We start from the raw sequence: 11768 nt of genomic DNA on the forward strand, positions 1-11768 counted from the left end.
ACCGCAGGACACCTAACCACATCACTTTTTTTATTCATTATACGATTTTCTTCTATTTTTTTAAGTGAAACATATTCTGCGATACACCACTTTTTTTCCTTTCTATTCATTGTATGATTTCCTTTTTTTTTGAGTGAAAGCGATTATGCGATTGGAGTGCAGTGAGGTTGATATGAAAGCTAGCAAAAAAAAGTTTCTTGTACTATTACTACTCTTTATAATATGTAAAAAAAATGTTTATCCATATCAACTACCAAATAATAACCATGCATTGCAACCGATCTCTTAATAATACATGACAAAAGTTTTAGGTTTCAAATTTTAGTCTATAATACATAATTCAATTTTAAAGTGGTATTAATAGTTTTCCTATAATCATCCATGTCAATGGATTTAGAGCAACAAATAATTATGTCATGTTACCATCTTATTTACACTGGAAAGATTCGATTTGACTATACGGACATCAACTAATCTGGTGGCATTTTGCTCCCACACACCCATTATTAATATTTTTTTTTTGCTTCACCCAATGCAATGCATGGGGATTTTGCTAGTTAAGTTATAATTTACTATGCTATAGAGAATGAAGTATGAATTGAACCTCAATCCTTATAGTATAATTTAACTATCCGCTTTAATTTTAGTCTTTTAATATATTAGTTAATACCCGCAAGATGATAATTATTTTTCTCATTTTCCCACGATCTAATTTTATTTTCTGATTGTTTGTCACGATCTAAACTTTTAATTTGGATGGTATATTATCACAGATACGCTTATCATTTTGTATGCTTTGTACTCATAAGGCTAATTTAAAATGAATAAATATATTCAGTATAGCTACTTGGGTTCTTTTATTATTATCATTTGTTTTTTTACGTTGATATGAAATATTGTTTGTAGGAAGCCTTGATATTTTCGTATATTTTATGCTAGTTTTTATCGTATTTACTTGTCAAGTTGGCCCTTCTCGTAATCGGATCCTGGCTTCGCCACTGTAATACAAGATTTTACTCTCAAAACATTAGAGTGTACTCCCTCTTTTTTTTTTCTAATAGATGATGCCGTTGACTTTTTCTTACATGTTTTATTTAAAAATTTTATGCAAATGTATAAGATATAAATCACACTTAAAGTACTATGAATGATAAAACAACTCATAAGAAAATAAATTATAATTACGTAAATTTTTTGAATAAGACGAATGGTCAAACATGTGAGAAAAAGTCAACAGCGTCATCTATTAAAAAAGGAGGTAGTACTAGTTTAGCAAACCCGTTCCTTTTACTCACATGGTTAACCGAATTTCAATATTTCACAACACAATTTGTCGATAAAGTACAGTAACTCCACGAGGTATATAGGTAAATTACAAAAAAAGAAGCATATCCTACAAAAAAGTCAAATAGAAACCCCCATGTGCCAATCATTCACCGGTAGCCGGCGGCTTGGTCGCCGGCGGCCCGGGCCACACGCTGATCCGCTCCTTCTCGTACTTGACGAACACGGCGCCCGCCGCGGCGACGGTGTACACCTGGAGGAACAGCGTGGCCGGCTGGTGGTACTTGACGAGCGCCTTCCCGGAGCCGAGCTCCACGAGCAGCAGCGCCGCCAGGCCGACCGCCGCGAGCGCGCCGTTGAGCCTCTCGCTGTACGCGCTGAACCCGAACTCAACGGGCACGCCCACGGAAGACCGGGCCTCCCGCAGCGGCACGGGCGGGAGCGTCACGGCGGCCTTGGACTTGGACGACGCCCCGGCGCCGCCCTTCCTCTTCCGCGCCGCGGCGCTGCCTCGCTTCTTGGGCCCGACGCGGGACTTGATGCGCAGGACGCGCTCCTCGAAGTCGTCGCCGCCGCCGTCCGTGGCGGTGGCCGTCTTGGCGGGCGCCGCCGGGGCAGCGGGCTCCACCTCGCCGCCGGCGCCGTCATCGCCGGACGCCGCGCGGGGAGGGCGCAGCGACAGCGCGCGGTAGCAGCGGCGGCCGTGCCGGAGCTGCTGCTGCGGCGCCGGGAGGGGCGTGGCGGTGGTGGTCGCGGCAGGGGCGAAGGTGGCGGAGAGCTGCGTCGCCATAGGGTCCTCTCGGGGCGAGCGCGGCGGGCGCACCAGCACTTGATGGCGCGCACCCTGGGCTTGCCACTGGTTTTGGATAGGATTTTGGTGTCATCCGTGTGCGTGGGGCTCCGGTGGTTCCACGGGGCCTTGAAACGTGTGTATGCCCTCATGTCCTTGAAACGTGTGTATGCCTTGAAACAGTGCATGCGCTCGTGGAAGGTCCGAAGGTGCTGTCCGTCAGGTCCAGTCCACGGGCACCGCTGGGCACTGGTCGTTCATAAACGATTTTTTTTAAGAAATAATACGATTTCAACGAAAAAACGTAAAAATATTGGTTAGTTAGACGAAATCGTAAGTTTAGCACCTATCGAACAACTGTGGTTCGACAGAGTTGGTCCACTTAAAAAAATGAAAAGGGCATGAACAGTGTGCTACCGTGTTGTGCAGTGGCCTATCAAACGGCCAATGTTGGATATGGTCACATAAATAGTGCGCTACTGGGATTATTCTCTTTTTTAAAAATTTTGTATCACTTGTCCAACCGCGGTTGTTGGACAGGTACCCTGTCAAACTGTGTTTTTTCGACAGGGTGCTAAACTTGCAATTTCGCCTAACCAACTTATATTTTTGCGATTTTCCATTAAAATCATATTATTTCAAAAATTCTTCATAAACTCTGTTTGGCCTTTCACAGTGGATTCGCCTACATGGAGAAGAAAGTAGGTAGGGCCCATAGCTCTGGTTGATTCTTTACTTCTCACTAGATAAACGAGTGCTTTCTTTGCTAAAGGTTGGCACAGGGCCCGCTCAATGAGGAGAAATCGGTGATACCACTGAACCGTAGGGGTCGTCGCCGCCGAGGGCCGCCACAAGCAGATCAGCCACCGCCGCCACCACTCGGAAAGACAGCGATCCGGACCGCTGTCGCCGCCCCTGCCGGTTTGAAGTGCCGACCGAGGGAGCTCATGGAGTTGATGGAGTCACCACCGGGGCCATTGCTCAAGATCCGCTAGCGGGGTGCTGGCCGGTGACGCAGAGATCCACCACCAGGGCCGCCTCTCGAGGCGAGGAGGATGATGACCACGACCTGCTACGACGCTGCTCCGCTCGGCGCTTCCGACATCACATAAAACAAAAATTGTTCATAAAACACATCTAGGTTGTTTACTCGCCATAAATACTAATGATTGAGTCCTCGGCATTCTCCAGCTCAGCCATGACATCCTCCCGCCTATCGTCAGCCCACCCTTCGTTAGCATCTCCTCGATGTTGAGTGAGCCTGAGGCAGACAAGGACGTGGCAGGTGCTAGTCCTTAGGTCGTTCCGTTCGCCTTATAAAGCCTAGTTGGAGATGTCTGCGGAGATCCCTTAGAGTGATCTCGCGAGCTCCCTGAGAGACACCAAAACTAACGTCTCATCGGGAACTTGGGAGGCTCGACCCCACGACCTTATCCTTTGGCGATCTCGTTAAAGTGTGAGAAGTTATCGTCCAAGCCTTCTTAGAGGGATACCAAGGGCTCCTTCTCTTTCATCAGCACATCTTCGCCCTTCTTGCGGATGGCCTTGTTGTCCCGCACTAGTTCACAAAGTTTGTTGTTGTCGGATCTCGCCATACTCCATCTTTTTTACCTTGTCCCCTGCCGAACCCATCTCCACGTAAAGATGATTGAGTTCAAAGGGGGCTTCCTGGGCAGTGGTCTCTAGTACTCGGTAGGCCTTGGCAAGATGGTCAAGGACCAATCTGGGTGACTTGGTTCGAGAGGCGCTCGGTGCTAGCGGCAGTACAGGGAGAGGAGTCGCAATGGTAGAGATCGGATGAGAGCTGGCTTCTAGCTGTTCCGAGCTTTGCTCCGATAGAGATGGAGTCATCCTTCCAGAAAAACAAATCAATTAAGCTTGTGAACTGGATCCTATATAAGAGCAAGAATGGAAAAAAATGATTAAGAAGTTTGCTTACTTGGGCCCTGTTTAGTTCACACCAAATTTTCCCCCAACTCCCAACTTTCCATCACATCAAATCATATCTAAAACTTTCCTATACACATAAACTCCTAACTTTTTTTCAAACTACCAATTTTCCTCAAACTTTTCCTTAATTTTAGAAACTAAACACAGCCTGTTTCGATTCTCTCTCTTGAACAGAAGAGATGACTTTATGCGGTCGCTGATGGAGGCCCTTCTCGGCAGAAGAAGCCTGGCATGTGACAAACATTTATTAAATCATCATTTGGTAAAGAAAGTCCAGATGGAAGTTAAAAAGTCAGGGAGCTATGCTTAGCGTGGAACCACTGACCTTCTCAGGCTCTCAGCGTCCATGTTCCCTTGGCCTTGGCCAATTTAGATCAAGGTGCCTTCTTGGCACCTGCGGTCCCACTAGTGCCAGGTCTCGAGGAAGTGGTGATCGCTGCCGTGAAGGCCACGGCCAAATGGGGGTGCACAGTGACGGAGCTGGAAACAAATTAAGGGTGATGCACTACTTTACTATATGGATGATGGCAATTACTCTAAATAATTGGTATTTGATTATTTATAAATAACTATTGATACCAAAGCATTGGGTAGCAAGTAAAAGAGGTTACCGAAATATAAGATGAAAAGAAACTGCGAAGGGAAACATAAAAAAATACATAAGGGACGATCAACCTATGCAAAATATATCCTCTACCACAAAGCTGCCAATCTCAATGTCATCGATAATTAATAGCCTACAATTGAACCAGAAAAGAAGTCAGAAACATCTTAATTTTCAACTAGAAAATTATATCCAATGGCCATGTAAAAATTAAAAAATAAATATGTTACTTGTTCATAGCCTGTCAAAGTGTTAATTAAATAGTTTTATTATGTTAGATTATAAGTGCACTGTACAATAGAATAATGTACACCCCAAAAGCAATGATAGTTTCATATTGTGCTTACAATTTTACTAGTGATGGGGATTTATAGCTGCAACACTGCAGGTGTCCGGGTCCCTTCAAGAGAGGATCAGTTGAAACTTCCAATTCTTCAAACTTTAAAACCTAGCTTATATAAATCTGCATAATTGAAAAGGCTGTATCAACACGTTACAAATCAAGCTAATAGGATTAAAAAGAAGACTAGAACTACAAGAGAGTCTGGAACTAATCAAGATTCAAGAGAAAGAAAGCCTATGCACTTACTGCACTGCCCGGCGCTTCTGCTGACTGCTGCCCTGCTCCTGTAGTCTGTAGACTCGTGGAGTCGTAGTCGAGCTGCTGCTGCGCCCAGCGCTGCTGCCGGTGGCCGGCAAGGGCGACCAAAGGGACGACCGTCACCCAAGCCCCAAAGCGAAGACCGATGACGAACGGATGCGGCGTGGTGGGGGAAAAAGAAAGAAAAAGAAAAGGAGAAAACGGGAGTTGAAGAGATTTGCGGCATGCAGGAATCCTAATTGGAGCGTGCGCGCCGCTGGCGCACACCGGCCCACACGGCCCAATAGGCGGCAAGACACGGTTAGTTTTTTTTTTCCGAATTTTTTCATATATGTGTAAACTTTCAACCCAGATTTGAATACTTTCAAATCCAACTTGAAAACTTTCAACTCCGATTTAAAAGCTTTCAACTTCGACTTGAAAACTTTCAACTCATATTTGAAAATTTTCAAGTCAGATTTAAAAACTTTCAACTCAAGATTCGAAAACTTTCAACTTAGATTCGAAAGCTTTCAACTTGAGATTCGAAAACTTTCAAATCGGATTTGAAAACTTTCAACTCAAGATTTGAAAACTATCAACTCGAGATTTAAAAATTTTTAAGTTCAACTCACGGGCTTGGCCTTCAGCCTTCACTTGCCAGCTCATGGGCCAGGGTGGTGCACGGCCGTGGGCTGAGGGTGTTCTCATGTGGTAAGATGAGGGGTTAAGTACTAAATTTGAAAATTGGGCCAGGTGTCTATGAAACCCCAGACCCATTGGACTATGCCCCTGGGGGTGCAGCTCGATCAATATCTTCTCAAAGCAACACAGACTCTTAGTGGTCGATTAGAAGCCTGATGATGTCCGTTAACGCACTACTACAGAAACAGAGATTAGTGCCGGTTGGGAAACCCTCTTAGGTGCCGATTTTCCCAACCGGCACAGGGGAGGCGGCACTGATTTAAAATCAAATGGGTGCCGGTTCCTTAGAACCGGCACCTTTTAGGTTCGTCGAATAAAAAAAAAAGCTTAACTTTGGATGAAAAAAAACATTCATCACAGCAAGCACATCCACATTCACATCCAACATTCATCCACAACACAAAATTTGGATCAAATTTATGCAATAAAAAAGAGAGGGGATTCACACCTCTTCGAGCCATCGCGCCACCTCCCGTCGGCGAGCCCACTGCCTCCCTCTGGCCAGCCCGCTGCCGGGTCTCCTTCGCGAGCCCTCCATGGCGCCGCCTGCCGCCACCTAGCCGTGGCGCGCCCGCCGCCCCTGCCGCCACCTGGGAGGGCTCCTCCCCGTGGTAGATCAAGGTCTCCCGCCGGCGAGCCCTCCACCGCCTCCTCTCCTCGAGCCCGCCGCCCGCCGCCACCTAGCCTCGGAGAGCCTGTCGCCCCTGTTGCCACCTCCCCTCCTACCAGATCTGGCGGAGGGGAGGGCTCCTCCACCGCCTTCCTCCAGCCAGCCCTCCACGAGCTCGCCACCGGCCGACGCCTCCCCGCGACTAGCCCGTCGCCGCCTCAGAGAGAGAGAGAGAGAGAGCGGTGGAGAGGAGGAGAAGAGAGCGACAGAGGAGAAGGGAGGAGACGAGAGAGAGACATACGCGAGGCACCGCGAGACCTTATCAGCTCCTCATGGTGGGGCCCGCCGGCTCGGCTCCGGCTCAGCTCGATTTCGTGGGTATCGGTTTTTTAAAAAAACAGCACCTATAATATGTTATTGGTGTCGGTTTTTAATTAACCAACACCTATAATATATTATAGGTGCCGATTTTTTAAAAAAAACGACGCAAAATATAATAGATGCCGGTTTTTATATAGAACCGACACCTATAAGTACTTAAAGGTGTCGGTTTTTTCGATTTCAACCCGCGGAGGTGGGAAAAGGCCTATAGATGCCGGTTTTAGCACAACCGGCACCTATAATGGCGACACCTATTTGATGTTTTGTAGTAGTGATGGAGACTCCTGGAAATTCCTACAAAACAAATCGCAACCCAAAAAGAAGTAATTGAATACTCACATTAATGATCTCCTCCGGCTCACGCTCCGTCTGGGCAAGGTCGCACGATGGGGGCGAGATGCTCTCGCAGAATGGAAGCGGGATGTTTTCGGCTAATTGTCGAATTGGATTCCAAAATATGAACGGTTTAATCTTGATGTCTTCATGTTGATCTATGATGTCAGCAATAGTTATATCCATTGTAGGCATGGTCACATTATTGCCTTAACTATAGTTATCATTGGTCGTTAACAATTTCAGCTCGTTTGACAACAGGAAATAACTGAAGAAAAGCATTAAATTGAGGGCTAGCTTTCCTGACATGGTTGAAGGTAAGTGGTTTGATACTTTGATATGGAACAAGCTAAAAGTAGTGGTAGTAGAGACACATCCCAAGGTATTATAAACTATCTGCTATTGAAAGAAAAGTAGTGTTTAACTTTTTATTAGTATTTTATAAATACAAAACCTTATTTTATATTTTATACCTAGCTCTTAAATGTATTTAGAGGCGGCCCTATCAAGATAGGCATGAGATGGTGACGGAGCTTTCTCTTGGCAAATCCATCGTGGCCGGTGGAGGAGTGGAAGCAACAGCGCGGTGGAGCTTCTCTCGCCAGATCTGGTAGCGGAGGCGACAACAGCGGTCGTGCAGCGATAAAGATGCGACGACAACGGCCATGCGGCGATGGAGATGGCGACGACTCAGCAGATGCTCGGTGAGCAAATGGGGAGAGGGAGGTGATGGGATGTGCGACCCCCTCTCGCCCTTCTGCATTTGCCCATCCCACGCTTGCACCCCGCATCCCCGCCCCTGCATGCGCTCAGCCTGGGTGAGGAGAGAAGCTCGATTCGAGCGTTTCCAGTGAGCCTGGCTTGGGAGGCTGATTTGCACGAGCATGGCCAGGCCCTGGCAGCCATGCAAGCAACCAAACACTGGGCGACTGCACCCGCGCATGCTAGCCAGGTACGATGCAACCAACCAAACACGCCGATAGAGACACATTACGCCATGAACCAACAGGCACAATATCCACTCTAAATTTTTAACTGATCTACCACGCTATAGACAAAGCATCGACAGCCTCTGACCCTAATCCAATTGACGAAAATTTGAGTGAGGTTGACACAGAAATCACTACATCATGGTTAAAGTGTACTGACAAGTGTCATATTTTCTGCTGAGAATATCTGAGAATATCCTCTCCTGACAGAAAGTGGGTGTTGTGGAAAACCATGTTGGTAAATGACTTTTCCAACAGACAATACATGACCACAGTGTGATATTTCTTCCGACAGACCAAGCTTTAGCGACAGAGAAAACTCTACCAACAGACAACGACAACAGACAATATGCTGAAAGAAGTTCATTTCCCCACAGACTGACCCCAAGATCAAATATCATTGAATTATTATTATAAACAGGAGATATAGTATTTTTAATAGGCATTAAACAAAAAGGTGCATTTCAGACATTAGTAAAGGACATACGTATGGTCTGGATTCCTGATGTACTTTCATACGTTCATTCAACACATGAAGAGAATACATATATTGTCAATAGACCAAAAGGTCAGAGCAACTTATACATATATAAATAGTGGTTGTCCAGAAGCTCACATACTAACAACATTTGTTATGCAAAAAAATCAGGTCACATGCCTTCAACAGGCCACAAGGTTCGAGCAATTTTCATTACAAAAGGCAAATCAGTCAGGAAGGTTACTACAAAATGAGAATTTAGATTATTTACCACCTAATTCGTATGCCTCAACTTTTTTACCACCCAATTCGCGTGCCCTCTATAATATGTCATTAGGACTGCTAATTGCTCTATTTGGTACCACTTTCTCAGTTTTTTATTTATTTCTCATTTCTTAATCCCATTTGTATTTCTTCTCAAACTTTGTAGACTGTTTTGCCCCTGGGCCCACTGTCAGATGAAAGGAAGAGAAATCCTCTTCTATGTCGATCGATCTCTCTGCCTCCTCATGAGCGCCGAGCGCGGCATCCACTCCGGCCGTGCGCCGCACCAAGCTTGGCCACCGGCCCAGCTCGACGCCGCCGAGCGCCGCCGCTGACGCCGCACCGCCACCAAGCGCCGCCGCACCGCTCGACGCCGCACCGCCACCAAGCGCCGCCGCTGGCCCTCGACGCCCCGCGCCCCCAGCTCCAGCACCGAGCGGCACCACCTCGCCGCCATTGCCCTGGTTCAACACCACGCCGCCGAGCGCCGCCGCTGCCCAGGTCGACGCCCCAGCTCCAGGACCTGCATATTCCAGAATTTGATTTTTATGGACATGATTCATTTCACGGAAGCTGAATGTCAAGCAATATATTCTACTTTTCTATACTCCAATTTTATAACTACATTGTTCATGTTATTCATGTTTGTCTTTTCCCATAAATGCAGAACTTAGAGTGCATCTTAAGATGCTGAAGATGGGCGACCAAGATGAAGCTTTGCCATTGCGCCATCATTCTGAGATTGTTAAGATGTTACATGATGATATAGGATTCTGTAGCTGAATTCATATTCCTCGGGAGCCGCCATAGCCACCTTTCCTTCTCTCCCTTCAAACCCTAGGCAGCACGGGGGAGGCGCTCGGCCGTGGGGTGCACGGCGGCGCTCGGCCTGGGCGGCGGTGTCAGGGTGCGGTGGTCGGCGACGGGGTGGCGGCGCTCGGCGGCGTGGTGGCGGCGCTCGGTGGCGGGATGGTGGCACCCGGCGGCAGGGGTGCTCGGCGGCGGAGGAGCTTGGCGCGCTCGGGCTAGCACTAGGCGAGAGATCGATCGACATAGAAGAGGATTTCACTTCCTTTCATCTGATAGTGGGCCCAGGGGCAAAACAGTCCACAAAGTTTGAGAAAAAATACAAATGGGATTAAGAAATGAGAAATAAATGAAAAACTGAGAAAGTGGTACCAAATAGAGCAATTAGCAGTCCTAATGACATATTATAGAAGGCACGCGAATTGGGTGGTAAAAAGTTAAGTCACACGAATTAGGTGGTAAATAATCTAAATTCTCCTAAAAAATGCACCGGCCTCATATTCTGTACACTCTGCAATCATGAGCACAACCAAAAAAAAAATTGCACAGTGACCAGCAACGGAGAGGTCTCCAAGCTCCAGCTATCTCTGCCGCAGTGAGCTAACGAGGTGAAGGCATCCATGGAATCTACCGTGAAGAGAATTAATTGAGCACTGGATCTGATTGGGATTTGCAGCCGCTAGATCAATAGGTCGCTAGATCTAGTAATGGGGAGGCCGGGGGTCGTGGAGGCCAAGGCTACTCATCTGGCACTAGTAGGGGGAGGGGCGGAGCTGGCAATTGATGCTCCTTGCTTGGTGCCGGGGCAAGGTGCAGCGGTGAAGGCGGCCCATGCTCCTTGGCTCCTCACTAGGTGATGGGGTAAGGTGCCGGTGACATAGGAGGGGACCAATTCTACTGGAGGAGGCTGCAACTACAGCCTCCGGCAAGCAACAGGCTGCAATGATCGGAGGTTGGAGTTGTGGATAGAGAGAATGATGTGGGACCTTATATAGTATACTTGGTAAATGAATCTGGGTTGTTCGATTTGGATCGAATGGATGAAGCTTTGACGACAGATAATGAGTCGGTACATTTTTGGTGACAGACAGTTCGACCTAAGATTAACAACTGCCGAAACATAATTTGACATGAAAAATCTATAGAACTACCGACCGATAGATGGTTAGTTGATCATTATGCATTTTTGCCCACAAACATCTGTCGGCAATGCTGTATCATGGTGTAGTTAATCTGTAGACACATTGTATAGCAAAAATGAATCTAATACGTATTACATTCCTAACAAAATTTGCTTTATGCCATCAAAAGTTCCCGAGTTTTATTTTTATACCATCGAAAATTCCTAGTAAATTTTAATACCATCCAAAATTTACACATTATTCATTTTATAATTTCCTGTTGAATTGACTTGTAAAGAATGGTTAATATTGTCATAGCCTAGCTCTTTGCCCTTCCAGCCAAATATTTAAATGAAAAAAAAAACAAAATAGAAAGGGACATAAATGGTAAAACAAGTGACAGGGTAAACTTTGAGAGTACAAAGAACATAAGGCTTAAAGCAAAATTGGGAAGCTTTCGTGGGCATCGAACCAATTTTTCCTATCCTCATATGGTACACAACGCATCTGACAGGATGAACTCGCCCCACCAACTGGCATGATGGCCCCTTACTTAGATAAGCGTGGCAAAGAACAAGAGGTGTCCATCCAATCTAGTGTGTGTAAACACAAAACACAAAACACAAACATAATTGCAGAAAATTGGGATGGATTTAGATAAAATCCTACCCCGATGAACCGTGTCACAGTTCGTGATGTCCTCCCTAGTGATGGCCCGACAAGTTATGGTCTAGGAATAGAAGGAGATGAGGGGATCGGAAAGCAAAGTTTTCTGAGTTTAGAAGAATGACTGTTGGAAACCGTAGCCTATTGTGGTAGGTGGGTCGCAGGGGCTGTGTTACAAAAGGTTGATAGTAAATGATGGGCTGATG

At 46.4% G+C, this 11768-nt stretch overlaps 1 protein-coding gene and 1 long non-coding RNA gene across 2 annotated transcripts; both read right to left on the reverse strand.

The window, feature by feature from the left end:
• Positions 1–1268: 1268 nt before the first annotated feature.
• Positions 1269–2202, reverse strand: LOC127777585 (uncharacterized). The gene has a single exon (XM_052304192.1). It carries the CDS (start codon positions 2072–2074, stop codon positions 1430–1432), a length of 645 nt encoding a protein of 214 aa, XP_052160152.1. The 5' UTR covers positions 2075–2202; the 3' UTR covers positions 1269–1429.
• Positions 2203–4423: 2221 nt separating this feature from the next.
• LOC127777587 (uncharacterized) lies at positions 4424–5320 on the reverse strand. Its single transcript, XR_008018348.1, has 3 exons — positions 5218–5320; positions 4976–5091; positions 4424–4504 (listed from the first exon to the last, which is right to left on the reverse strand). It is a non-coding gene; the product is annotated as an uncharacterized LOC127777587 (long non-coding RNA).
• Between the last annotated feature and the right edge of the window lie 6448 nt (positions 5321–11768).

Source organism: Oryza glaberrima, chromosome 6 (genome assembly GCF_000147395.1).
Source record: "Oryza glaberrima chromosome 6, OglaRS2, whole genome shotgun sequence".
NCBI lineage: Eukaryota > Viridiplantae > Streptophyta > Magnoliopsida > Poales > Poaceae > Oryza > Oryza glaberrima.